Source organism: Gastrolobium bilobum, unplaced genomic scaffold, assembly GCF_033153095.1.
Source record: "Gastrolobium bilobum isolate Gb01-03AN ecotype WA unplaced genomic scaffold, APGP_CSIRO_Gbil_v1 utg122942, whole genome shotgun sequence".
Lineage (NCBI taxonomy): Eukaryota > Viridiplantae > Streptophyta > Magnoliopsida > Fabales > Fabaceae > Gastrolobium > Gastrolobium bilobum.
This window is the reverse complement of record NW_026899381.1, coordinates 32343-60111: the sequence shown is the minus strand read 5'-3', so window position 1 is coordinate 60111 and position 27769 is coordinate 32343. Positions and strand designations below refer to the sequence as shown.

Below are 27769 nucleotides of genomic sequence, written 5' to 3'. Positions count from 1 at the left end.
TTCATCGAAACGACGTCGTTTTGGGACAGAAATCATGGTGTTTTTATAATTTTAATTTATTTCAAGGTTATAATAGTCTTTATCATTTTAATTTTTTAATTTTTCAACCCAAAACGACGTCGTTGCGATGAACACTAGACAAAGTTATCTAAAGTAACATTAGATATTTTTTCCCTTAGTTTTTTTAATAATTTTTTTAATTTTAACTTAAAAGTAACTTTTAAGGAAATCCCAAACAGTCTTATAACAGGTTAGTAATAACTAGGTATGTAAATGGATTAGGCCGGCCTACAGAGACCTATGACTTAGCCTATATTGGCTAGACTTGGCCTGTTACAAATAGTAAAATAGAACATGACTAGACTTTTAGAAAAACTTATTTAGAAAACAGATCATAGACTTTTTTTATACATGTCGGGCCTATAAGCCTACAGGCCGACCTATATCATATTATTTATTTTAAATAAAATAAATAAAATATTATTTAATAATTTTGAATAATAAAATAATATTATTTATTTATTCTTTTAATTATTAAACGTTTAATAGGTTTAAACAAGCTAACAGGTCTAGCCCAAGACTTTCATTTTTTAGATCATGCCAAACTTTATAATTTGAGACCTATACAGATTAACAGGCAGGTCAGACATAATATTTTTTACACAAACCTAACATGCTTAAGACAAAATCTAACCTTACCTATTTATACCCCTGTTAACAACTAACAACTAGAATGAAACTTAAATTCTAAAACAAAAGCTGGAAATATGCATTAACAATATATGAAGGCAAATTGCAAATGCACTATATAACTATGAAGCACCAACACTTCAAAAATCTTGACGTGTGGTGTTCGACAATTCCCGACACTCACCGACACTCCGACACTTCCCGACACTCCAATACTCGTTGCAAAGATTCAAAAAAGGTTCAAAGATTACGTTGCATTGCATTTTGAGTTCCAACTATTAGATTCGTTAGATTATGATTACGATTTTATTGAGTTTAATATAAACATTTGAGATATCTTATGTTTTTTTGCAAAATTGATGGGTATTATAAATTTAGCTTTATTTTTTTGTTAAATTATCGAATACTAAATAGAATATACACTACATAAATTAAAAATATTATATAATATCAAAACGTGTCCTAACGTATCGCAATTTAACATTTTTTAAAATTAACGTGTCAAAATGTCGTATCGTGTCCTATACCGTCCTATCCCGTGTCTCGTTAGGTTTCCATTGCAACTAGGTATAGAGTCTATACACCATCACCGAACCAATAAACAGTCCTCTGTTTTGCGCCATCTTGGTCGTACGGGTAAACTAACCGACTGGTACTATATTAGGTTCTTTTTTCTGCAAACTACATCCCTCTTTCTCTGTATCTATCTTTTGCATTCTCTCCTCCCTCCCCCGAGAAAACGGAACTGCGGGGATTTTCCATGACTGCGCCAATATTTTCCGTCACTTTCTTGAAAAAGTTTCGATACTGTCTCCTCTTTCCCTTCCCTTCTCATCCGCTGATTCCTCACTTTTCTGATTCTTCCGCGGTAGATTTTGATGAGCCCAAGAGTTAGTTAGGTTTGCGAGAGCATCGCGATTTTGGTAGATAGAGAGAAGAGATTCTTCTTTAGGTTTTTTTTTTTTGCCGCGTTTTACTTATGGGATTGGAGATGGGGAGAGTCGATCGAGACGACGATCGGACGTTCAAGGTGAACTTCAGCGCGGACGGAGTGGCGAAGCTCAGGGAGAGTGTGAAGGAGAAACTCAAGGAATTCATGGGGGATTCCACTGATGACACTCTTGTGGTACGGCCCAAACATCACCGTTTACGAATGAATACTGTTTACTTCTAGAGTGTTGAAATGATTTTTGAGAACAAAGTCTTGGATTGATTGCAAAATTGTGCTTATGATAATGGATAAGCGAGCTCCTGGTGGTTTCCTATGATGAACTAGTCGTCGTTTTCTCTTAAATGAGTAAAGTGTTACTGTTTCTAAATATTCTTTATGGTATGAGGTGAATGATTGGAAACGGAGTTATGTTGAAAAATCCCTATAAAATGTGGCTAGAATAGTTAGGGTGCTTTCTGCAAGTTATGGAAAGTGTATATAGGAGTATAGCTAAATGTAAAGTGGAGATATTTAAATAAATGTATGGGTTTATTTAAAAAAAGTGAAGACCGCTTGTGGCATTAGCATTGAAAGCTATCATGTGTACTGTTTTTGAAAATTTGTTGCAGATTCTAGTGCATAATATTTGCTTTTGACATGTCATCTCATGTCCATACTGGTTGATATTATGATTCGGTGGAACCTGGATGCAGATATTATATTTCTATGGCTTTATGCACCGTATAAATGTTTGGCAGTTGCATGTGCATGCACATGCACAATGAGCTTCTTGCAGTTATGCCATAAAATGTTTGACATTGAAAACACACATGCACGTACTGACACACACTTTCACTTCCAGTTTCAAAATTATAGGTAACTTTTGGATAAAGTATATTTGTCTTAGATACAGACTTGCGTGAAAATACAGACTGGATAATATACAAGGGGATAAAAAGATTTTGTGCATAATAAACAAAGATTGTTTTTGGGAATTATTGCTAAAACTGAAATTTTCAGCTGATGATTCCAATTAAGCAATTAGTTGTTAGTTCTCTCAAAAGGTATTGAAATGGTTTTTGCCCAAGGAGAGGCCTTAGCTTTTTCAAGTCTCAGTGACAGTAGTTGATTTTTGTCTGTTTTTCCAAGAAAAAAATACGAAATGAAAAGCAATTAGCATACATTTAGGGAACTGCACTGGTCATACTTGGTCCTTGTGGTGACAAAGTTGTATTCAACTTGGTTTTGTACATGATTTGAGTTTTTGTTGTATCTATGTTAGTGCTGCATCTAATGGGGGTTGGGTGGTTGTTTGGAATGGTATAAAATTGTGGAATGCGATAATTGCCTTTAATGTGTCTCTTATTGGAATGATTGTAAAAAATTTTGTGATATCGTAGTGCCTGTCAAATATAGAAAAAAAATTCTACCCAACAGGTATAGGACAGGTGATTCTTTATGATAGTGAATTTTGGCCAGTAGGGTGCCAACAACTAGAAGAGCCAAACTGTAAGTCTAGTGGACGGATGAGTGTGCGCACTAGAAAAGTTGGATTAGAAACAAAACTGTTGACAGAAGTTGGAGTTGTACCTATTAAGGAGAACACGGAAACTCATCTTAAGTGATCTGGTCATGTAAGGAAAAGACCAACACAGCCCCCAATGAGAAGAGCAGACCAAATGGAAGATATTCTGATTATAAGAGGTAGAGGAAGATCAGACCCTCATTTATTTTAGGAGAAACCATTAAACAAGACTTTCTCTAAACAGATTTATGGAAAACTGGTTTTTGTTGTAGTCCAATGGTGTTTTTTGATTGATGTAGGCATGCAGCCAACTCCACCTAGTGAGATAATGCTTAATTATTGTTGTTGTATTGATGCTGAGCATTCAGTTATCACAAGTACTTTAGAGTTGAAGGTCTTCTAAGCTGTTTTATGTCTCCAGAGTTTCTTTATTATCTCCAAGCTATTGTTGTTGTTGTTGCTGCTGCATAAGGATATAACACTTCTTTAGATATGTCTTATTTGGAGGAAATAACCAGTGAGTAAAGGCATTTACTATGGGTTACTAAAACTTTGATGAGATTAACGTGACTTTATTGTGTAAACTGAAGTTTACCTTATGCAATGGCAGGAATATGTTATTGTGTTATTGAGGAATGGTAGGCGCAAAGAACAAGCAAGGAATGAATTGAATGTTTTTTTGGGGGATGACAGTGATTCTTTTGTATCCTGGTAATTTCAGTTTAGTCTCTCTTTGATGGATACTTTAAGCTTAATTTAATTGCAAGTAATATAGTTTTTACACCGATAACTCTGTGCTAATTTGTACGTATATCTTGTTAACAGGCTGTGGGATCATCTAGATTTGAATTTAGTTTTATATGTACAACCTGAAGAATCGCAGGGTGAAACTCCTAAAAGAAAGCTTATATCAGAGGGCCAAACTGGGGGCGATGGTTTTCAGCATTTGAATTCACAGTCAGGAAGAAGAAAATCTAACAAGTTATCTAGAAATCGGCATAACAAATATTGGAAAGGATTGGTGAAGGGAGAAGATGAACCAACTCCCATTCGAAGCTCCGAGATTGACAATGTTCATTTGGAGGAAAAAACCCGACCTCAAGTCAATTGTGGACCAAGGTCACTATCTCCTAAACCTCCAGTTCAGAGGAAAAGGGGCCGAGCTGATGACCACCAAAGGACAAAGGTTTGAAATGCTACAACCTACAATATTATCCTGATGTAATGTATAGTTCAGACGTTTTAATTCAACTTTATATTTAAGTTATTCTAATGGTGTTTCAATATGATACGTACATTGGGAGAACCTCACCCCAAAAGCTAGCTCGTAAGGTAGGAGAGCCCAAAGTCCATATAAACCCCACATCAGACCCTCATGTTTTTTATGTTAGCCCTGTATTCTGATGTGGGACTTCAAGTCCCATACCTTACAATTGAATCGTAACACAATACTGATCATGTGCTTGTTAATATAAGTGAATGAGTTTATACAGCTGAGGGGTGGAATACTAGTTGATTCAATTAATGTTAACCCTGTATTCTTTCATTTTAGAAAATTTCTTAGATTGGTGAAATATGTGAAAGAGAAATGCATGGGTTGCATTAATCTGTGCCCTTATGTTTTATCTGTTTTCTCTTTTGTTAGATGGATTTTGTGTTTCTTTTTGTCACCCAATGTCTGAGAGAAACAAATGCTATCCTTATGCAGATAAATCAGAACCCAGTTTTACTTTCCTTGTTAGTCTATTTTCCTCTGCATTTTCGCATTTTTTTTTTTATAAATTAACAAAGTACCTATTGATCCTTTGCTTTCAAACATCTAACTTAGTAACTTGAACAGAGGGATGTTGTCTCACAAGTAAATATTGCTGCTCCTCGAAGGCTGCTTCAATTTGCAATGCGAGATGCAGTGGCTACTTCAAAGAAAAACAAGTCGGGCATGTCAGCGGAGCCTTCCTTGAAACGTCTTCGTTCTGTAGTTTCTACATCCTCCAGCGTTTCATCTTTGGTTGAACGTCCGCAGCGGATGCAGCCTGCTTGCATGGTGCCAAATCAAATGGCTACAGTGATTAAGGCTGTGGCTGAAGCTGCTGAAGATGTGATAAAATCCAAATCTTCAGTAAGTGTCTTTGATAGGCTCAGTTGTGGTATGAATCCATCATATGATAACAACCAACTTGGAGATAATTATCAACATCAGGAGCAAAACCAATCTTTGTATCTTCAAAAAACTGATTACAATGGGCAGTATGCTGCAAATACAACTATGGTGGAACATGAAACTGGTTTTGCTTCGGATTCTACTTCAGATAATGAAGAGTTTGATGATATAAACGTCATGGGTCGTGGGGCGACTGGAGCTTCTCATATCAGCTCCTGTGTTGAAAACAGGGGCAATGACTCACTAATGGTGCAGTATAGTGAGGCCAGAAATGCTGATGATAGTTTGCATCTAAAACGGAATAGAGAACAGGAGCAACCTACTGCTGGAGTTAACACTTCTCATAAAGTACTGAATATTTCTGTTAATGTAAATACTTGGAAGCCGCCACAATATCCGGAACCAAGAGAGGTTGCTGAAGTAGGTCTTCATAAAACTTTACACTATGAAAAAGGAGCTCCCAGATCTAGCTTGCAACCACTTAAGGAGAATGCAAACAATCTGAAAATTAGTATTGGGAATGTGAGTTGTTTATGCATGCATAAATCTTGAGATACCGAGTTTCAGAAATTAGGGTAGAATGCATTTTTCCTCCTTGAAATTACCTCCCTAAGCTTCTTTTTTTATCACTTAACACCCTTGATGTTTGGTTTTAAGTGGAAAAGATGCCTTTTTTGTTAAATCATACAGAACATAGGACACGTGCACACCATATGACCTCACCATTACAAAAATAGGATTTTTATTTATTACTTATCCTCCTTGAAATATTTACCATGTAACTCTTTGAAGTTTGGTTTTAACTTTAAGTTTCTGGATATTCCATTTAATGTAACTAAAAAGTAACGTTTTCATTTAAAACCAAACCACATAGAGGTTAAGTGATGACAAAAAACTTCAGAGAAGTGAGTTGACAGAATGTATTTTACCTGAAAAATTATTAAATATTTTATCCAAAAAAGTAATGAATATAACATGTTTGAGTGTTTAGCTATACATAATTTTCAATGATATTTTGACAATTAACAGGCAAATCATGTCCCTGATGTTCAGAAAGAGTCTAGCAAGGCACAGTTTTCTACTTCTGGTGAGTTGTAAATCTTCTTCAGTGGAAATTCTTCTAGTTTATTAGATACATGTAAAAATTTATTTCTGGCTGGTTAAATGATTTTTTTATGAAGGGTCTGTTACATGTATACAGTCGCATTTTGCTTTGTAATCTATTTTTCTTACCCTCATTATTATTTTTTAATGTATCACTTGAAGACTTTAGCGATATATCAGGTGAAGAATTGATTGTGTCTTACGGATTCTCAGGTTCTAGTGCTGCTGGTCGTCCTACAGAAGATGTTGATTCCAGAACCATTTTTATTAGCAATGTAATATAACTCTTACACCTATGTTCTTGGTGGGTGAGGGCAGGCTTCAGGGATAGGTAGGATCTGCTTGATTTCTAAAGTTGTCTTTTTTTGGTTGTCACAGGTTCATTTTGCTGCTAGCAAAGATGGTCTGTCTCGACATTTTAATACATTTGGGGAAGTGTTAAAAGTGATTATAGTTACTGATGCGCCAACTGGGCAACCAAAAGGGTAAGATGTATGTTTTAGAAGTTTGTTTTGCGCATTTTATATTCTGTACATTTTGTTTGCAACTGTATATTGACTCACATATACTTGAGCAGGGCAGCTTATGTTGAGTTCATACGAAAAGAAGCAGCAGATAATGCCTTATCTCTGGATGGCACTTCTTTCATGTCACGGATTCTCAAGGTATTGATCACAGCTTGGTACTTCTGCTTTCTAAAGGTTCCTGTCTCCCCCCTCCCTCAAGTTTTTGGTTAGTTTGCTTCAGGCATTTTCTCCCTTTTATTCCTTTTTCATTTTAGAGGATGTAAATTTCTATACTCACTATTAATATATTTGTAACACACTGATAAAGACCCAGCCAATAACAGTTACAGAGCACAAGTAATGAATTGAATGAGAAACAGAGCTTGTATTACAGGTACAATAATTAATAGTACAGAGAATTGGAAAAATTGAACTAAAATGAAGGAAATTACAAGCAAAACAGAATTGGATAATGTAGAGCAATTAGAGAGGTTCTACTCTCTTCCAAGCCAAAGGTCCAAGCCAGATTCTAGATATCCATTCCAGTGCCAAATCCTCACTACTTAACCACTCTTTCCTCACCTCCCATGCCACCCATTCTGTTAGAGTCAGTTACATTGGGTTGCAACTGATTAGCCAAGTTAGCATTTCTCCTCCTTTTATCCCTATGGTATACTCCCGAGGACTAATCCGCATCAATACTCTCCCCATTTTTAACACCTTATCCTCATGGTGAAATTCTAGAAACTGCCTGTTAATAACAAAATAATCTTCCATGTATTTTCAAAATCAAACTAATTGTGCTATTTAGCACCCCTGTTTGAATGCCACCAAGGATTGGGGCACAACATCAAGATTAGAAATATAACTACCTTGCCTCAGTAAAGTTGGGGGATCTCTTCCATATAATGCTTTAAAGGGTTGTCATTCCCGTAGGATCTTGTAAGTTACATTATACTAGAATTATGCCCATCAGACCCACTTGGGTCATTGTTTTGGTTTAGGTCCTCAAAAACATCTCAAATACACCTTCAAGCACTTGATCACTACCTCTATTTGCCCATTGCTTTGTGGGTAATGAGCAGAACTGTAATGGAGCTTAGTTCCAGCACTCTTGAAGATCTCATACCAAAAGGAGTTTATAAAAACTGTGTCCTGATTAGATACAATAGTCATGGGATTCTCTTATGAATAATTCAGCAACATCCTTTTCTTTGTAAGGATGTTTAATGGGCAAAAAGTGAGTATATTTGGTGAAGCAGTCCACTACCACAAAATGGTATCAAATCCCATAACCTCTGGCAGTTCCCCTGTAAAATCGTTGCAATATCATTCTAGACTTTGGTTGGGATGGGTAAGGGCTGTAACAACTCTGTAGGAGTCAAGGTTTGTGACTTATTTTGCTGGCAGACTTCACAAGCTGCCACATACTCTTTGATACACCTCTTCATCCCTTCCCAAGGTACCAACCTAGCAGTCAACCTTTTATAGGTCCTAAAATAACGAGAATGCCCATCCAAACTATAATCATATAACTCTGAGGAGTGAAGAAATGAGCCTTGAGTTTTTAGGCAACACCATTTTGTCATTGTAATATAAACTGTTCCCTCTCAATTTGAACCCCTGGTGCTCATCTTTACTCACAAGGAGATCCTGTAAAATGGCCTTGAGCTTGTTATCTTGCTGAACCTCGGCCTCTAATTCCTCCAATTTTGGTAATTGTAAAGAACCTTGGGATTGGCACTCCCACCCTTCGAGCTAGCTTTTGGGGTGGTGTATCCTAAGGTTCTTTACATGGTATCAGAGCCTTGCCGCCTCCCACTTTCTCTTGTGGACTTTCTTAGCACAGGTAGGCTGGGCCTGTTGCATCTTCCACTCTTCAAGCCCAATGGGCTCTCGTGTGAGGGGGCGTGTTGAGATATATAGTCCCACATTGGTTGTATGTGCAACTAATGTGGAGTTTATAAGGCCTTGGACACTCCCACCCTTTGAGCTAGCTTTTAGGGTGGTGTATCCCAAGGTTCTTTACAGTAATTATAGTTTTGAGATGTTGGCAAGTTGCGCTTGACAAGAGAAAGCATGAACAACTTGATTATCCTTACCAGGGTAGTATTGAATTTCAAAATCAAACCCCAATAACTTTGAAGTTCATTTTTGCTGGTCCTCACCCAATACTCTTTGTTCCGTGAGACACTTGAAACTTCTCTGGTTTGACTTTATATTAAAATGACGCCGCATCAAGTAGTGCCTCCATTTTTGCACCTCAAACACTATGGCACTTATTCCTTCTCATACACTGACTTTCCTTGTACCTTAGGGGAAAAACTCTGACTTGTATAAGCAATTGGTATGTTGCCCTGTATTAAGACAACACCTATTCCTTTGGCAGATGCATTTGTGACCATAGTAAAAGTGTTGGAAAAATCTGGCAAGGCTAAAGCTGCTATTGTGCTCATATTACGCTTCAACAAATAAAAAGATTATTCAGCAGCCCCATTCCACTTAAATCCATCCTTCTTCAGCAGGTCTGTTAAGAATTTTGCTATTTTACCATAATCTTTAATGAATTTCCTATAATAACCTGTTAACCCCAAGACTCCTCTTAGTGCTTTAAGATCCTTAGGCATGGACTAGTCAATCATAGCCTTGGTTTTGTTTGTCAATCCAAAAGGCATTAATAAGTACTTGTCTAATAATTCAAGTCTAGGGATATCTTCCCTCATTTTTATTTGGTGATAGCCAAACTTCAAGTCTAGCTTAGAAAACACCTTTGGGCCACCCAACTTGTCTAATAATTCATCTATTATAGGAATATGGAATGCTAATCTTATTTAATGCCTTATAGTTTACACACACTCTTCCATTCCCATCTTTCTTCTTTACTAGAATGATAGGGCTTGAGTAAGGGTTAATACTATGTCTAACATCTCCATTCTCTAGCTTCTAACATATCAAATTCTCAATCTTAAATTCCTGGCAATGTGGGTACTTGTATGGTCAAGAATTTGGCACTAGGCTACTTGGCTTGAGGTTTATGGTATGATCTTGAGTCCTTTTCAGAGGTATGCCCTTGGGTTCTCTAAATAGGTCCTCAAACACTATAAACAAAGATTCCAATCCTTCTTATGTAGTTTCTCCTTCCTTCTTTTCCTCTCCTTTAGTACTCAAGAAAAAACCTTGCCCATGCTCTTGTCGAGCTTTCATAGCATACTTTAGTGAAGCAACATATTTACATAGAGTACGATCCCCTTTAATCACCATTTCGTTTCTAGCTTCCCCATATCTCATCATCATCTACCTGAAGTTCGCCTTGATATCTCTCAGTTGCATTAATCACTCCAATCCCCGAACTACATCTATACCCCCAAGTTCAAACAAGTAAAGGTCTTGCTTCATATTGAGATATATAAAATCATTAATGTAACCTCACCCAACAACTTAAGCTTTTGGGTTGAATTGGTTCTTTACATGATATCAGAGCCTCGGTGTACCGGGTTCGATCCTCACCGCTCGCCACTTTCTTTACAGTGGAATTTCTTTCTTCGCATAGGTTGGTGGGCCTGTGTATTGTCCACCCTTCAAGCCTAGTGGGCTCTCGTGTGAGGGGGCGTGTTGAGATATATAAAATCATTAATATAACCTCACCCAACAGCTTAAGCTTTTGGGTTAAATTGGTTCTTTACACTTCACTTTATTTTCCTATAGCATAATCTCAACTCTTCTATATAACACCTCGACAACTAGCCATATGACAATCATTCACTTGCACCTAGTACAATGGCATTTCTATCACGGTGAGTCCTAATTGTTCCACAATCTCTTGTCACACAATGTTGTTCAAAGCTCCAAATTCGACCATCAAGATCACTAGTTCCCCCAAAGCTTTAAGGTTTATCTTGAAGTAAGCCCTAGGAGACTATGCATTGAGGGTTGTGACGCCTCCTTTCTTCCTTTTTCGTCTGCTCCTCCAAACGGTGTTGCATGTAACTGCTCCTCACTCGTTTCATCCCCTTCGTCCACAATCAACAAATGTAGTTGCTCAATATTGCACCTACGCCATGGATTCCATCTCATCACACTTGAAACAAGGTCCCTTCCATTGGGGGTCACGTAGCTTCTCTGATCCTCCACTGTTGCTTCTCCCTCCATGGCTGTATGAGCAACTTTGATCGTCCAGTGATGCCATGTTATATACCATGGCATCCAATTGGCGAATAATCTCTTCACGCATACAGCCACATTTGCTTCCAGTTGACGGATCACCTCTTGCATCACATTATTTGTATCCGGCCTTTCTCCAGCTTCTTCGATCGATTCTATGTGCTTTGAGTAGCCACCATCCCATAGAGTTCCTAGATCTTAGCTTTGATACCAATTTGTTATTGACCCAACCAACAATGTGATAAGACTATATCAGATAACAAAGAAATAAAAGAACTCAAGCAATTTTTGGCCCAAATAAATATCTGGATTTTCTGTATATTGAAGAAACTAGGGGTTGCAGTAATGGAAATTTGCAAAAAACAACTACTACACAACAATGCTGTTTACAGAAAGGAAAAGCTAAAGATCAGTAGATTAGAGAGAAGTTGAGCTCTCCAAGTCCAAGTTCCAATTCCAATTCCAAGCTCCCTCGCTTTCGCATGCCCAACTCACTATATAACCAACCTTCCTAACCAACTTAGCCAGCTCAGCACCTACATAACAGAATTTCACACACTTAATTACATGTGCTATCATCCAGAATATTCTTGTGGTTAATTATTCCCCTGTGACACCTACCATTCACCTTCACGTCGTATCAATAGGAGAGCTCAGCATTTCCCTAATATGCTGATCTTTAGCTTTTTCCTTTCTGTAAACAGCATTGCTGTGTAATAGTTGTTTTCTGCAAATTTCCATTACTGCAACCTTTTGTTTCTTCAATATACAGAAAATCCAGATTTTTTTTTTGGTACAATGAAAATCCAAATATTTATTTGGGCCAAAAGCTGCTTGAGTTCTTTTATTTCTTTGTTATCTGATCTAGTCTTATCAATCGGTATTAGAGCTATCCAATCCAGGTAGCTTTGAACCATGGCCATGGCCATGTTAAGAAAAAAAATTTATGAAGAGAAATTCCCAAGTTCTATGGAGAAGGTGATGAAGCTTGGGGAATCTTAAGCTATTTTTCCAGGCAGAAAGAACACATAAAGAGAAGTTGACAGAGGTGGTGAAGAGGCTTAGAGGATCTGTACTCACATGGTATAAATGTTGGTCTTGGCTCAATCCAAAGCCAAGCTGGTGGAGTTTTACAAAAGCATTTATTGGGAAATATCTACCGGAAATTTGTTTGGTGAATGATGAACAATGGGATCCTTAAAAACCAAAATCTGAATCGCGGTAGAAATCGATTTGGGAGAAGGAGGAGACATTGAAACATGAGAAGGAAACTAATGGTGACGATAAAACGGCAAGAATAGAATCGGTTTCGATTTAAGAATGGTTGACAAAGAAGAAGGGAGGAGGGGAAAATTAGGGAATCATGAAAAAGGCAGACGAAAAAACTATGGAGACGGACAAGACATTTGCGACGGGAGTGTAGTCGCCAGAGTTACTACAACCTCTGGTGATGGTGGTTGATCCTCCACACTTGTCGGAGCCACCACCATATCTGAATCTTTGTAAGAAGGTAGAGAAGTCTTCCTTGGGCAGCCATGAATGGAGGAGACAAATTCAAACACAAGAATTTGGAAGATGACCGAACAAGATCAGGGATGGGGTTGGGTATATTTTTGATTCGGCTCAAATTTTTGTTAAGTTACCCCCAACCCAACCCAAACAAATTGGCATATCGTTCCATGCTTTATTGAAGGATTGGCCTTATGAGCCCATCAATCTCTTTGGACAAAGTGGACCAAGAAACCCAAGGTGCTACTTGTTTTTGGGTGCTGAATTCAACCTGAGGTTAATGAAACAGCAGAAGCTCATGAGGGAGCAAATCTCAGCAGCGCCGGCCACCATAACGGGTGGGTGGGACTGTTCGTTGACGTCATAGACCAGATAAGCATCATCGACTCAACTTTCAAGGGAATCAAGGCCAATCAGGTAACGAGTATAAATGACACTTATGCTTGTACCAATCTCGCGTGGAAAGAAGAAAATAAGGACGAGAAGGAGGAGAGCCAATCCTCAATGGTGGCAATCAGGTAGCAAGGTTCTTACTGTTATTGATTTTACTTTTAAGGTATTTTGTTTCCAATATAAAATAACCAATCTTTTGCTTGTTTTGGAGTATTGTTTCAATAACTAAGCTATTCCTTGGCTCGATTTTTTTTTTGCGAAAATGCTTTATTGATTGGTATGGCTACCAATTTCAGAGGACTTGAATGCTATCTCTGTGAGTCACAATGGTTGGGTAGGAGAATATTTTATTCATTGAATTTTCAAGAGGGGAATGTGTACCCTATGTTTAAGGTGGATGTTCAGAAATCAAACAATGAGGCACTCAGCATTGAGGTTCTTTCCAGAATTTGTTCTTTTTAGTGGTCGACTTTGTTCAATCTTGGAGCAAGTGATTGGGATTCATTCTTGTCATGGATCATGCACTATTTTTGGTGTGTTAAAAAGCTTCTTGTGCTGCAAAGTGATGATGGAGCTAATGTAGATAAGCAATGGGACCTCATAGGAAATCACTGTGCCTTTGTCATAAGTTGTTGTGTACAATTCAAGCAATGGGATCCCGATGGAAGGTGCTTGGGGGCTAAACCTCACCTTGAGGACAAGGTGAGTGTTTGGGGGGAGTATTGATACGATGTGAAGGTGTATGGTAGGAGGCGTCACGGGAATAATTAACCATTAGAATATTTTGGATGATAGCAGATGTAATTAAGTGTGTGCAATTCTATTATGTAGGTGCTTAGCTGGCTAAGTTGGTTAGGAAGGTTGGTTATATAGTGAGTTGGGCATGCGAAAGGGAGGGAGCTTGGAATTGGAATTGGAACTTGGACTTGGAGAGCTGAACATCTCTCTAATCTGTTAATCTTTAGCTTTTTTCTTTTTGTAAACTGCATTGTTGTGTAGTAGTTGTTTTCTGCAAATTTCGATTATTGCATTCTTTTGTTTCTTCAATATACAGAAAATCTAGATATTTATCTGGGCCAAAAGCTGCTTGAGTTCTTTTATTTCTTTGTTATCAGATCTAGTCTCATCACAATGGTAAATTACATAGCACAATTAATGAATTGAATGAGAAGCAGAGCTTGTATTACTGGTATTATACTCAACAATACAGAGAATTGGAACACTGATTACAAGAAACATCAAATTGAACTAAAATGAAGGAAATTACAAGCATAGCAGAAATGGATAATGTAGAGCCATTGGAGAGGTTCTACTCTCCCAAGCCCAAAGTCTAAGCCAGACTCCATATTTCCATTCCTGTGCCAAATTCTCAACTACATTACCACCCTTTCCTATTCTCCCATGCCACCCACTTTGTTAAGAGTCGGTTCCAACATTGGGTTGCAACTGTTAGCTGAGTCACCATCACACACAGCCTCATCAGATAAGGAATATTTTGATTTTTTTGAATGGGTAGTATCATATTGTCCTCATCACCTAACAAACAAACGTAGGGTCAATTTTATTTTTCTAAGTAGACTTTGGAATTGGGAATGTTGGTACTAGGACCAAATGACTTGTAATTTTGGATTGTCAAATGAACACTAAATACTCATTCTAAGGCTTAATAAGATTTAAAATTTGAAAAATTGTTTTTTTATGGGGCCTTTACGAGGCTTATACATGGCACCAAAATGGATGAGTTTTTGGAATTCTGTAGTGGGTTGATCCTGGTAAAAAATTAGAATCTTTAGGTTGGTATATGGGTAAATTTTAGATTCCCGGAAAACTAACATTTGGAATCCTATTTACCCACATTTGGTACAAGGATTGTGAAAATTTTCCTGGGAAAATCAGATTCCCATGATTTATTTTTGTGAAGCAAAATCCCATTGAAGAATACCATCGGGTGGGTGGTATTCTTGGATTCCCACCCGGTGGGAAAATTTCCCATTTTTTCCGAATAAAAATACCCTTCTTGTTTTGTTTTGTTTCTCGGGAAAGTGACCTTGTGATCCGAGGAGAGGGGGATGGCTATGCTGTTATGGAAGAGGACGGCGCGGGAGTCATCGTAGTTGGAGACGACGAGCTTGTCAGGGGTGATGATGGCGGTGGATCTGACGACGTCACAGTGAGGAGTTTGAAGCTCGCACCTGCAAGCTGAGGTCTGCTTGCTTTGACTCTAGCTCTGAACCTCATCGTCCATTCGAGCGAAAGCATGCTCCTTCGTCGATTTCCGCTCCAATTTCTCATGCGCTACGTGAATCTCTTCCTTCACAATCTTGTGTAGCCTCTCCTTACACATGGTCGCAACCTGTTCAAACAAATTAAAGTCTCAAAATCACTACCAGAAATAAAACCAAAAATAAAAAAAAAATAAAAAAGAATCAGAGGATAGTTTTGTAAAATTACCTATTCCCAATAATATTTGACAATCAACCAAACATAGAATCAAGGAACTTGAGCCAACATTCCTGATAATATTTTGTTCTACCAAACAGCTTTTTGGTAATATTTTTGGGAAAATTACTTTCCCATGAACAATTTTTTTTCCCCCTACCAAACGTCCCTTACACTTTTTTAACATTAATGGGGCAAAGCAATTGTTAAATTGTACAGGATAATGAGGCAGCCTCCATGCAATTTTGGCTAAATAAATCATGGCAGGATAACTCAACTTTGCAGGCTTGATATGAAACTGTGAAAATAATGCATGCAGTATGCTCACAATTTTTCTAGATTTTAGACGAAAGACGTGTAACTCTTGTATTGCAGGTTGTTAAGAAAAGTGATGTACATCAAGGATCAGCCCCAACCATAGCCAGGCCACGCATTGTTAGGGGATCTACATTTCCTTCTGCTAGGTTTTCCAGACTTCCCTTTGCAAGAGGTATTCCAGGTGCATTTAGAACCCGGCCCACTATTAAATTGGGTGCAAGGAGCTTACAATGGAAGCGGGATGCTCAGGTTAGTCCATCTTTGAAACCCGGCAGTATTGCTGCTCCTGCAGCTCGTGGTCTCACCTATGTCAGAACAGAATCTACTAAGCCAGAAGGCAGCTTGGGTGCGATGTAGTCCAATTCTTAAGAATCACAGTGTCTTCATTTCCGATGGCATAAAAATTGGTAAATATATATTTTACTGTAATGAGACGGCTGATGTTTTCGAATTTTCTTCAGTACATGGAGGTGGAAATTTTAATATCTAGATGTTTTAGTAGGTAGTAGATGAGGTTTATAATGTCTTTTTTCTGTCTCTGGTTGTTGAAGCTACGGACGGGGACGACGTCGATTTTATTGGAATGAAGATGAGAAGAATGTAATGGAAATATCCGGGGATTGTCCGTACAGTTGAAATGTGTGGTTGGGGTGGACCCTGGATAGTCTTTATCCACTTTTTGAAAGGAAGTGTTACCGGTGAAAGAATAATGATAAAAAAGAGAGATAAAAGTTGAGTTTCATTTATTTCATTGTTTCATATAGTTAAATATTTTATATTCTGTGATGTTACAATCGTGTACTGGAAGTTGATGATACTTTGTTATTCTATTCCCTATAATCTTAGAATATTTTTCGCGGTGAATCAGTAGTTAAGCTCCATGTCTTGGTAACTTGATCTATTCGTTTTCCAGTGGAAAAGCGCTCAGGTAATTAGCCAATAATATAATAATAATTAGCCAATGTGTAAGGTAAAACGATTATAAATTTATAAATTTGTAGCTTTGGGATTTTTCAGTTTTCGTATCTACATTATGGCTGGTAAACGTTCAATACCACAATCGGGTCATCTAGAAAACAAAGCTAATAACAATGGGTCATTTAGAAAATAAAGCTGATAACAATCCAAATGAGAGTTCAATAAGAAATGAATGAGATTCCACAACGTTGAGGTTCATGGTTGCTTTACTTATCAGCTTAAGGATTTTGATATTGAGTATCAATGCCTTCAGAGGAGATGTGTATCACTGTTTAGGAGGAAGAACTTTGTGAGGAAGAAGGGAAGACTTCTACAGTGAATATCTTAGGATCAAATCTTCTCCTGGAGGTATCAAAGTTTTGTGGCCTTGTGATGAAGAGATTGCATTTGGTGCCGATAATAGGATTGTTCACTCTAGGGGCGGTGATGGAGGTTCAAGTGATGCTCCTTAGATTTAATTCTGTCGATTTCCTTATTTTTCTTTTACCTATGGGTTGGAATGCCAACCTAGATTGATGTATTAAAAACAATTTGTTTCTATTTTTAATGCACTTTCATTTTTCTTCTCAATTTACTTTTGTGATTAGTGCGCTTTCTATTTTTGTTTCTATTTCGACTATTTTAATTTTTTTTCCTTTTCTGCTGGCTTGTTTTCTTTAGTTTTTATCTATATGAATTGAGCCTCTGGTTTGTTTGTTCTGTCATGTTGGGGTAGAACTCTGCCCTTCCTAATCTTGTAGCTGGGAGATGGGACTTTTGTCTGCCTAGTCCCATAATTCGGGGATAGGACTTTTACCTTCCTAGACTCGGATTTACGAGATAGAATTTTTGTTTGCGTAGTCCTGGAATGGGGGGATACGTCTGTTGTCTCCCTAGTCTTAGATTTACAAGATAGGACTTTTGTCTTCCTAGTCCGGAATGGCGGGATAGGACTTTTGTCATTTGTTGGAATTAAAGGCATACTGGAGTAGTATATATTCCTCTTCATTCATTGCTTTAACGATTACAACGACACAAACAACTTAAGCTAACTATAGTACTTCTTCAACTTGATGGCGTTCCACATTCTGGGGATGGGGGATTGATCGAAGTGCTGAAGTGTGTGCTCCATGACCAGTTTTTCCAATGATAAGAAAAGGTCCTTCCTAGTTGGGTGCTAGCTTTCCTTGTTTGTGATGCATTTTTGTGTCTTATATTATCTCTTTGCAGAACCAAGTCTCCTACTTCAAAGCTCTTACAAATGACTTTCTTGTTGTATCTAGCTGCAACTCTTTGTTTTCATGCTATGTTGATGATATTGTTCATTTCTCTTATTTCTTGCAGCATTTAATCATTGATCTCTTATGAGATATGTTGCTTTGTCCAAGCGGCTTCACCAATTTCAACCAGAATCATTGCATCACAACCATAAATTAACTTGAACGATGACTCTCCCGTACTTGAATGTATGGTTGTTTTGTGCCCCTCAACAACATGATCCGAATGGTCTACCTATTTATTCTGTTAGCCAAATGACACCATGTAATTGTCATTATTTCATGAATAATAATTTAGAGCATTTACTTTATTTGTTATTTTGTCTCCATTTATTGCTTATTTTAACAATTTATAGATAAAAACCTTTGGAATAATCAAGGTGTATCTCAAGGATCTATGATGAGATTATGATCATGAGGGCTTGAATACAATATTTGATTATTCGCTAAATAATGTTTCTAGTCGAGAGTCACAAAGAAAAGCTTTGGTTGACTCGATCAAACTAGTACGACATCCAGCTACTTACATGTGATGTAAGGTACAAACTCATGGATGCGGGCATGGAAATGCCTTAGCTGGTTTTGTTGGTGGAACAAATCACACTGAACTGACCCTTCGAGAGACTCCACAAGGAATCCTTATAGCATGTATCGTTGGATACAGTCTCTCATCATATGGTAGTGCGGATCATTCTTAGAGTTCAGGTTGTCATCGATTACTATGTTTGAGGGTCATATTTTGACTGTATAACTGTATCCGCTTGAAACATAAGAAGCAAAGTATACTCTTGGTTATGACCCAAGGGCATGAGTATAGATGGACAAGTTGATAGGATTCATCATCTCTGTAAGAGATAAGTTATCCACAAGAGACCAGTGGGACTTAGATAAGTTCCATAAGACTCAGTCCATGCACGGTAAAGGGATCATGAAGGAGTTAATGGATCCATCTTTAGAGTTTGTGAAAGAAGACTCCTAGTCCTGGGAAAACTAACTTTCGGTCACTCAAGAATTGATACAATATCCTTGCTCTTATTGGAAGGTGGATAACAAGATGAAGGGATGGATTGCCACAATAATCCTATGGGAAAGGTTGATCACTTGATCAACCATCTAGCCCTGTGTTGTGCAATTTGTAATCAATTAAATCTTCCACACAAATACACAAGTGCACGTGTCACAAGTAATAAAGGGATGTGCGAGTCCAAGTATCGTTCCAACGGAGATAAGTGTCAAGTAATGATTATTTAGGTGAAGAAAGTAGGTAAAATGATTGATTGTGATGATTGGATTGTAAAATAAAAGACAATTAAATTTAAGAAAACAATAAACTAAAATAATAGGTATTAAGATTATGGATTAGATATAGGTCAGGTTCAATTTCCCTGATACAGCAATACTGGAACGATGGTTTAACAATGTTATATCAATGTTTAACTAGTAACCGAACACTAAGGTATGTTGGGGCTTTTGGCCAACCTAACATATATACCCAATAACTAATTCCCACATCTCTATGGTCAAACTAATCATTGAATTGTTCAAGTTCAAGTTCTAGCTATGTGGTGTGAATGATCTCTCTACCCACAACTTAATTAAGTTAACTTAACCTAATTAATCCACACAATTCAACAAGGGTATGGGTTAGGAAACCTCTCGGCCCCAACCTCCTCAATATCACATATGTATCTCTCGACATGCATACATGAATAAGATTAAGCAAACTCGTTGAATAACTAAACAAAGTTTAGGCATACATCTCAATGTTACAGCATAGGTACTTTATCACCTAACCTATAGAGAAAATTAGCTCATAATGGAATTAAATAAAACAGAGAAAAAGAAGAAAGAACTCATTGGAAAACAGAAAAGAAGATGAAAACGAATGTTGTAGGAAGACGTCGTCAGTGCCTTGCTCCAGCACTGCTCCAGCAGCTCTTTCTCCTCTAAGGACCTTTCTTTCTCTCTCTAAAACGTTCCCACTTGCTTCTGACTTCTCGAACCTTCATCCTTTCTAAACTCTCCTCAAAAACGTGTTCCCAACTATGTTTTAACTCGTGGGGGAACTCTTCTTTAAATAGGAAAAATGGTTGGAAAATTGGGCTTTAGGGTTAGGAGTGAAAATCCATGAATCTTGTTGCTGCAGCCTTATCGTATCCTTAGATTCTTGGGTTGTTGGCACTTGCTTGGATAAGATCTTGATCTTCTTGAATTTCTTGTGCCAATGTTGTTGTTGACCGAATGTGAGTGTGAGTTTGTTGTCCTTGTTCTTTGGCATTTTAGGTTTGTTGGCACTTACTTGGATAAGATCTTGATCTTCTCGGATTTCTTGTGCCAATGTTGTTGACCGAACAAAAGTTTGTTGTCCTTGTTCTTTGGGATTCTAGGATAAGACTCAATCTTTGAATATTGTCCTTGATCCTTGTGATTTTGGGATAAGATTAAATCTTCAGAAACGTCCCTTGTTCTTGCTGGTGTCTTATCCATTTGTTGGGATTTAACTAATTTTTGAATTTCAAAAGTTCGGTTGTTCCTTTGTCCACGCTGTCATTCTGTAGCGCTTGCTATATCATTACTTCGTCAGCTTCTCTACTACAGCCTTCCTACATCAATTTTTCCTGCAAAGACAAACACTCAACAAGTCATCTTTTCTTACAAAATCAAGGAATATTATCTTATTTTCCATAGTCAGCTCAAAGCACTTAATCATAAATATATAATATTTAGCTCAATTATCATGCAAAGAGATCAACTTATATGGAATTTATGCAACAAATTCATCATAAAAATACTAAATTAACTCTCATTTGGGAGAGTTATCACACTCCAAACTCAAAACGTTGCTCGTCCTCGAGTAACAAAGAAGAAAATGATTAATTGGTCTGCATAAATTCGGCAACATAAGTGCAGCAATGACTATTACTGAGATGAGCACTTCTGATGTAGCATTCCAACAGCAATGTACACGTGAGAGTTGCCTTTCAACCTTGGTTTACACTTCAATCTTGGGACTCTTTGTTAGCTTAACTTCTATTGGCTTCTTGCTTCTGGAGTATTGAGTGTGTGTGTTGAAGAACTTCCTTGTTTGCTTGATCCACTTGAGAGCATCAAACTAAGAATCATAAGATTTAGTTGTTGTATCCATACTTTGCCGAACTTGAATCAAAACCTACGTGTAGAGAATTGAAGGAACGAGTGTCCACCTTGCTTGCTTTTCTTTTGACTTCGGTTCCCTCTTTTATTTTTGTGAGCTTTGCTCATGTGCATTGGCACTTATTTTATTTTTGTGCTTTTGACTTTGATTTCTCTTTTTGTGAGGGGATTTTCTTTTTCACTTGTGCTTTTGCACTTGCTTTAGCTCAGCTTCTTTCACCCTTATAGCCTTCAAGACTTACTCATATGGTAAGATTCAAATCCATCAAACCTTGAATCCTAAGTCCTCATCCGCAATCAACTCTTTCGGCTTCTCTTGCTTTCAAGTTCATTCTTTGTGCTTCATGTTCAATCACTCCATTTGCTTTCTGCTTTGATCATTTCAGCCTTCAATTCATACCTCCATTGCTTTGCAAGTTCTAGTTGAAGAACACTTACTCTCACTCAACATGACTACTGTTATCCTGCTACAGCAAAAAGGATCATAACAACATAGCTAAGGATGCATTCTGTTTTACCTTATTGATGCAGCATTAATTCTAACTTCTTGTTACTCTTTATTTTCCAACTCTTTTTCTTATTTTCATACTGTAACATATACCTAAATTCTTTATTCACACAAACAGAAATTAAATTTACCGAATTTAAAATCTAACTGACTAGCAAACATGTTCCTCTTTTTCATTAACTTCCTAAGTGATGCAGAGGATTACATATATAGCAAAAAGAAAATAAAGGAGCAATACAACCTAGATATTTTTCCTTCTTCTAAATTAAAACTATTACAAGTTATGATCTAGTCTTCATCTTGCTCTTCTTGGTCTGAGGGATTATCTTCCATGTTTTCATCTTTTTGCTCAACCTCCTCTTCCATTTCTTCTTCTTTTTCTCCTTCATCATCACTCCCTTGCTGCATCGGCATTACTGCATCAGAGGCTTGAGGTGCATAATTGAGGAATCCCAACTGGCCTAAGATGAAATTATCCATATCTTTCAACTTGTTCATCACAAGTTTTCTTGTCTCCAGTTGGACTTTCTCCATCTTTGTTAGCCTCTTATCAATTTTCTCCCAAATTTTAGCACCTTCAGCAGGTGGTGCTGTGTCATCATTTTTCTGGGGAGTTGCAATAGAACTTCCTTGTGCTAACTCTTCAACCTTCTTCGATATTCTCTTTGCAGCGGCAAGGGATATTTCTCCATTCATTTTGATTTTCTCCTCTTCCTCTCCAATCGGTACTTTGGCTTCCCTACACAAACGAGTTATTAAACTTGGAAACCACAAGTAACCACTATCAGCCTTGGCACAAGCCAGGATTTCAAAATGTATAATTCAGCCTACATCGATAGGCCTTCCATCCAACAAACAACAGAGCAAGACTGCTCTGTCTTTTGAAACTGTCTCAATGTGAGACGTGGGCATCAATCTGTTTTTCAGAAAATGATACCATACTCTAGCCTCGGGCTTAAGTGTGGTTCTTGAAAAAAACATAAGCTGTTGGGGTGTCATGGTCCACTCGGTCCCTGGTCTACAGCATTCATCTAGCATTTCTTGCAACTTTTCTTGATCGAAGGTGTTCTTCCACTCATAGAACTCATCCACAACCTGGGCAAGTCATAAGTTTTTCGGATAGCTGCAGCACTAAATGGTACAACCTTTCCTCTCACTTCCACCTTTGAGGGCCTTCCTTGGGGCATATTGGCGTAGATTTCTCGGACAATGGGGAGTACACCATCTTGCTCATGTAGACAGAAGTTTCTCCATTGGTGAGCCTCGATGATGACCGAAATGTAGGATGGGTAGGCATTAGAGTCAATAGATTCCTTGACAAAACCCTTGTCAGGTGATGGTGTCCGCTTAAGCATGATCCCATGCCTCTGCATTGCTCTTTCGGTGGAGAAAGAGGGGACCAGTTCTGATTGAGAGCTGCTCCCACTGGTCCTTGCCCTAACCTTGCCACTTCGAGTGCTTGAGGTTTCCATTGCTCCACTCCAAACTCAGTTTGGTTGCCTCGGGTGAAAGAAAGAAAGAAAAGAGGTTGGGGGACTCCAAACTCAAGCCTTTGTTGTGGCTTGAGTTCTTGCAAGAATGTTCTTAAAGATGAAGTTGGAAGAGAGAAAATTACTCAAAAAATTGCATAAACACGACAATGGAGGTAGAAAACATGGAACCTGGCTTTTATATTGGGGTAAAATGCACAAGGGGTCACAACGGTTCACTGTTGATGGCTGGGTTAATTGGACGGTGTTGCATCAAGATTCTGACAACTGTGTCGTTTCATCCATCACTTTGAATTTATAACCGTTGCATTGTTACAGCTTCAGTGATGATGTGGCAGCCTCTGAAAAAATTATCGTTGGGCATGCTGTACAGCATAGTGACTTTAATTGTTGCATCTGAATTGGGCCCAAAGCTTGCTTGGCCCGATCCTTCTATTCCAACCCAATTGCTATGGGTTTTAATTTCCCATGACCTTGCGCTGCAGCCTGGTTCCTATATTTTTATTTTTAATGGGTATCAACACCATTTTTCTCCCTGCAAAACATCTTAACTAAAATTAAAAAGAATATGAAACTAATTTATCCTATTTATAATAATTGAAAATACGAAATTTAATACTTGCAATAATTTAAAATACTGAAATTAAAATGCATCTAATTTAAAAAATTTCTAATTAAACTTTGGCTGCCTCCCAAAAGCGCTTGTGTTATAGTCTTCAGCCTGACTTCTTCCTCATTAGATTCAACTTGGCGGAGTTAAAGAGATAATGGTTGTCTCCTTGATATTTTGATCTCCCCAATAATGCTTTAGCCTTTGTCCATTAACCTTGAATGTGCTCCCATCTTTTTCATTCATAATTTCAATAGCTCCATAGGGATACACATGTGCAACCTTAAAAGGTCCTGTCCACCTTGATTTGAGCTTGCCTGGAAAGAGCTTGAGCCTTGAGTTAAATAGAAGAACTTGCTGACCTTGCTCAAATACCCTTTGCAGGATCTTGTTATCATGCCATTTCTTCATATTTTCTTTGTAAAGTTTGGCATTTTCATATTTATTCATTCTGAACTCATCCAGTTCATTTAGCTGTAGCATTGTCTTCTGTCCAGCTACTTGTTCATCCAGATTTAGCTTTGATATAGCCCAGTATGCTTTATGCTCTAACTCGACAGGTAGGTGACATGCTTTGCCATAGACAATTTTGTATGGGGATGCACCTAATGCTGTCTTGTACGCAGTCCTATATGCCCATAGTGAGTCATCCAATCTGAATGACCAATCCTTCCTTGAAGGGTTTACCACCTTCTCCAATATCCTCTTGATTTCTCTATTGGAAACTTTAACTTGCCCACTGGTTTGAGGGTGGTATGTTGTAGCAACCTTGTGCTTTACTCCATATTTGGCCAAAAGATGTTCAAATTGCTTGCTGCAAAAATGACTTCCTTCATCACTTATGATTGCTCTTGGTGTGCCAAACCTTGTGAAGATATTCTTTTTGAGGAACTTCCAAACCACTTTTGAGTCATTTGTGGGTAATGCTGCTGCTTTTACCCATTTAGAGACGTAGTCCACTGCCACCAAGATATATTGTTTTCCAAATGAAGGTGGGAATGGTCCCATGAAATCCAGCCCCCAAACGTCAAATAGTTCAACTTCCAAGATAGGGTTGAAAGGCATTTCATGTCTCCTTGATACATTTCCGGTTCTTTGGCACATATCACAACTTGAAACAAACATATGTGAGTTTTTAAATAAAGAGGGCCAGTAGAAACCTGATTGCAACACTTTTGCTGCTGTTCTGACTCCAGCATAGTGGCCACCATAGGGAGATGAGTGACAATGTTCAAGTATAGATTGCATATCCTCTTCCGGCACACATCTTCTTAAAATTTGATCTGGGCATCTCTTAAATAAGTATGGTTCATCCCAAAGATAGTACTTGCAGTCATAGATGAACCTCTTTCGCTGCTGTGAGTTCTTATGATTTGGCATTATTCCACTCACCAGAAAGTTTGCTATATCAGCATACCATGGTGCTATAGCATAGTCAATAGCAAACAACTGCTCATCTGGGAATTCATCTTTCACTGGTTCTTCATCAACTTCTGACCTTCCATCATCTAGCCTTGATAGGTGGTCTGCAACTTGGTTCTCTGTGCCTTTTTAATCTTTAATCTCCAAATCAAACTCTTGAAGTAAAAGAATCCACCTTATCAACCTTGGCTTTGAGTCCTTTTTGTCCACCAAATATTTGATGGCTGCATGGTTAGTAAAAACAGTCACTTTAGCACCAAATAAATAAGATCTAAACTTTTCAAATGCAAAAACAACAGATAAAAGTTCTTTTTCAGTGACTGTATAATTAAATTGTGGCCCTGTAAGCGTTTTTCTAACATAATAGATAGGATGGAACATCCTATTCTTCCTTTGACCAAGCACTGCTCCAATGGCACATTCACTAGCATCACACATGATTTCAAATGGTGAAGTCCAATCTGGTGCAACAATTATGGGTGCTGTAATAAGCTTCTACTTCAATTCTTCAAATGCTGCCTACATTGATCATCAATTATGAATGGGGTGTTCTGCTCTAGCAATCTGCATAGAGGTCTGAAATTTTTTGAGAAGTCCTTGATGAACCTCCTATAGAATCCAGCATGCCTCAAAAAGCTTATGATTCCCTTGACATTAACGGGTATGGGCAGCTTCTAAATCACATATATCTTTGCTCTATCAACTTCTAGTCCATCCTTTGATACTTTGTGACCCAAGACTATACCTTCTTTGACCATGAAATGGAATTTCTCCCAATTCAGTACTAGGTTAGTCTCTTCACATCTCTTGAGTACTTTTGATAAATTCTTAAGACAAGATTCAAATGATTCTCCAAAAACCGAGAAATCATCCATGAATATTTCCACAAAATTCTCTACCATGTCTGTGAATATTGCCATCATACACCTTTGGAAGGTTGCTGGTGCATTGCATAATCCAAATGACATCCTTCTAAAGGCAAATGTTCCATACGGGCAAGTAAATGTGGTCTTGTCTTGATCTTCTGGTGCTACAGCAATCTGGTTGTAGCCCGAATATCCATCTAAAAAGCAATAGAACTCCTTCTCTGCTAGTCTATCCAACATTTGGTCAATGAATGGCAAGGGGAAGTGGTCCTTCCTTGTAGCATCATTAAGCTTCCTATAATCTTGGCATATTCTCCATCCGGTCACAGTTCTTGTTGGTATAAGCTTATTCTTCTCATTCTTCACAACTGTGATTCCTCCTTTCTTTGGTACACATTGCACAGGACTTATCCATTGGCTATATGAAATGGGGTATATTACTCCTTTTGGTACACATTGCACAGGACTTATCCATTGGCTATATGAAATGGGGTATATTACTCCTGCATCAAGCCATTTAATCACTTCTTTCTTGACAACTTCTTTCATCATAGGATTCAGCCTTCTTTGAGGCTGCACAGTGCTGTTGTAGCCTTCCTGCATCAATATTTTGTGTGTGCAGAATGTAGGGCTGATTCCTTTTATGTCTGCAATGCTCCATCCGAGGGCTCTTTTGTGCTCCTTTAGTACTTTTAGCAACTGCTTCGTTTCTGCATCAGAGAGAAAAGATGAAATAATAACAGGTAAAGTATTTTCATCTCCTAATTATGCATATTTAAGATGCTGGGGCAGTGGTTTCATCTCAAGGATTGGAGGTTCTTCTATAGATGGCTTGAGTGTCTTTATCACTCTTTCTCCAAGGGATTCAAAGTGTTTCTCTTTGCACGGCCTTATTGGTTGGGAATCCATCCATGCTAGGCATTCCTTCATTTCTTCTTCATTATTTGCACATTCCTCTGCTATAGCAACATTCAGTGGTTCTGTCTCTGTTTGCTGCTTGAGTTGCTGTAGCAGAACTGCATCCATAGTATCCATGCTAGCACATTTTTCTACTTAATCAGGATACTTCATGGCTTTGAGTACATTGAATGTAACTTGCTCATCATTGACTCGCATGGTTAAGTCTCTTTTCTCAGCATGCTTTCCAGCGAATTTGATGTATCAACTTGCTGTCTAGGTTGATGATGCTGCTGCATGAATCCAGGAGGGCATGGAGCTTTATATGACCTTCCTGCTGTATCTGAGGACATGAGGACATTTTCTGCTGTCCTTGGGAATAAGACAGATTTGGGTGATTCCTCCATCCGAGATTATAGGTATTTGAATATGGATTGTTGTTCCTGTTAAAATTACCTATAAAACAAACAGACTGAGGGTTTTGTGGACAATTATCATAAACATGGGGACCATTACATAAAACACATGATATAGCATCAGTTATGGCTTTGACTGGTTGTGCTTTAGCTTCAGCAGACAAATTCATCGTCTTGATAGAGTTGTTCAAAGCTGAAATCTGTGCTGACAGTGTTGTTACAACATCGAGTTCCTAAACTCCAGTAGCCTTCTTTGGTGTTAGACTTGATCTTTCTACAGGCCACTGATAGTTGTTGATTGTCATCCTCTCTAATATTGCATATGCTTCTGTATATTTTTTTTTCTAAAAGGGCTCCTCTGGATGATGCATCGACCATGCTCTTTGTTGGTCCATTAAGCCCATTATAGAATGTCTCCATTTGAATCCATTCGGGA

The 27769-nt window shown here is 38.0% G+C and overlaps 1 protein-coding gene across 5 annotated transcripts; it reads left to right on the top strand.

Annotated features, from left to right (window-relative positions):
* The first annotated feature begins 1362 nt into the window (after nucleotides 1-1362).
* LOC133290119 (nucleolin 1-like) lies at nucleotides 1363-18235 on the top strand. Of its 5 annotated transcripts, none has more exons than XR_009748592.1 (10): nucleotides 1363-1816; nucleotides 3757-3857; nucleotides 3972-4332; nucleotides 4987-5829; nucleotides 6337-6394; nucleotides 6625-6686; nucleotides 6790-6896; nucleotides 6989-7076; nucleotides 15795-16144; nucleotides 18039-18235. XR_009748592.1 is itself a non-coding variant. In XM_061488182.1 (9 exons), the coding sequence occupies exons 1-9, from the start codon at nucleotides 1670-1672 to the stop codon at nucleotides 18060-18062; spliced, it is 1791 nt and encodes a 596-aa protein (XP_061344166.1). In that variant the 5' UTR covers nucleotides 1363-1669; the 3' UTR covers nucleotides 18063-18235. The 5 variants fall into 5 exon arrangements, 2 of the variants coding, with proteins under 2 accessions (XP_061344166.1, XP_061344164.1); XR_009748593.1 differs by lacking the exon at nucleotides 18039-18235 and adding an exon at nucleotides 16289-18028 and having other exon boundaries at nucleotides 6361-6394; XR_009748591.1 differs by lacking the exon at nucleotides 18039-18235 and adding an exon at nucleotides 16289-18028.
* The last annotated feature ends 9534 nt before the right edge of the window (nucleotides 18236-27769 follow it).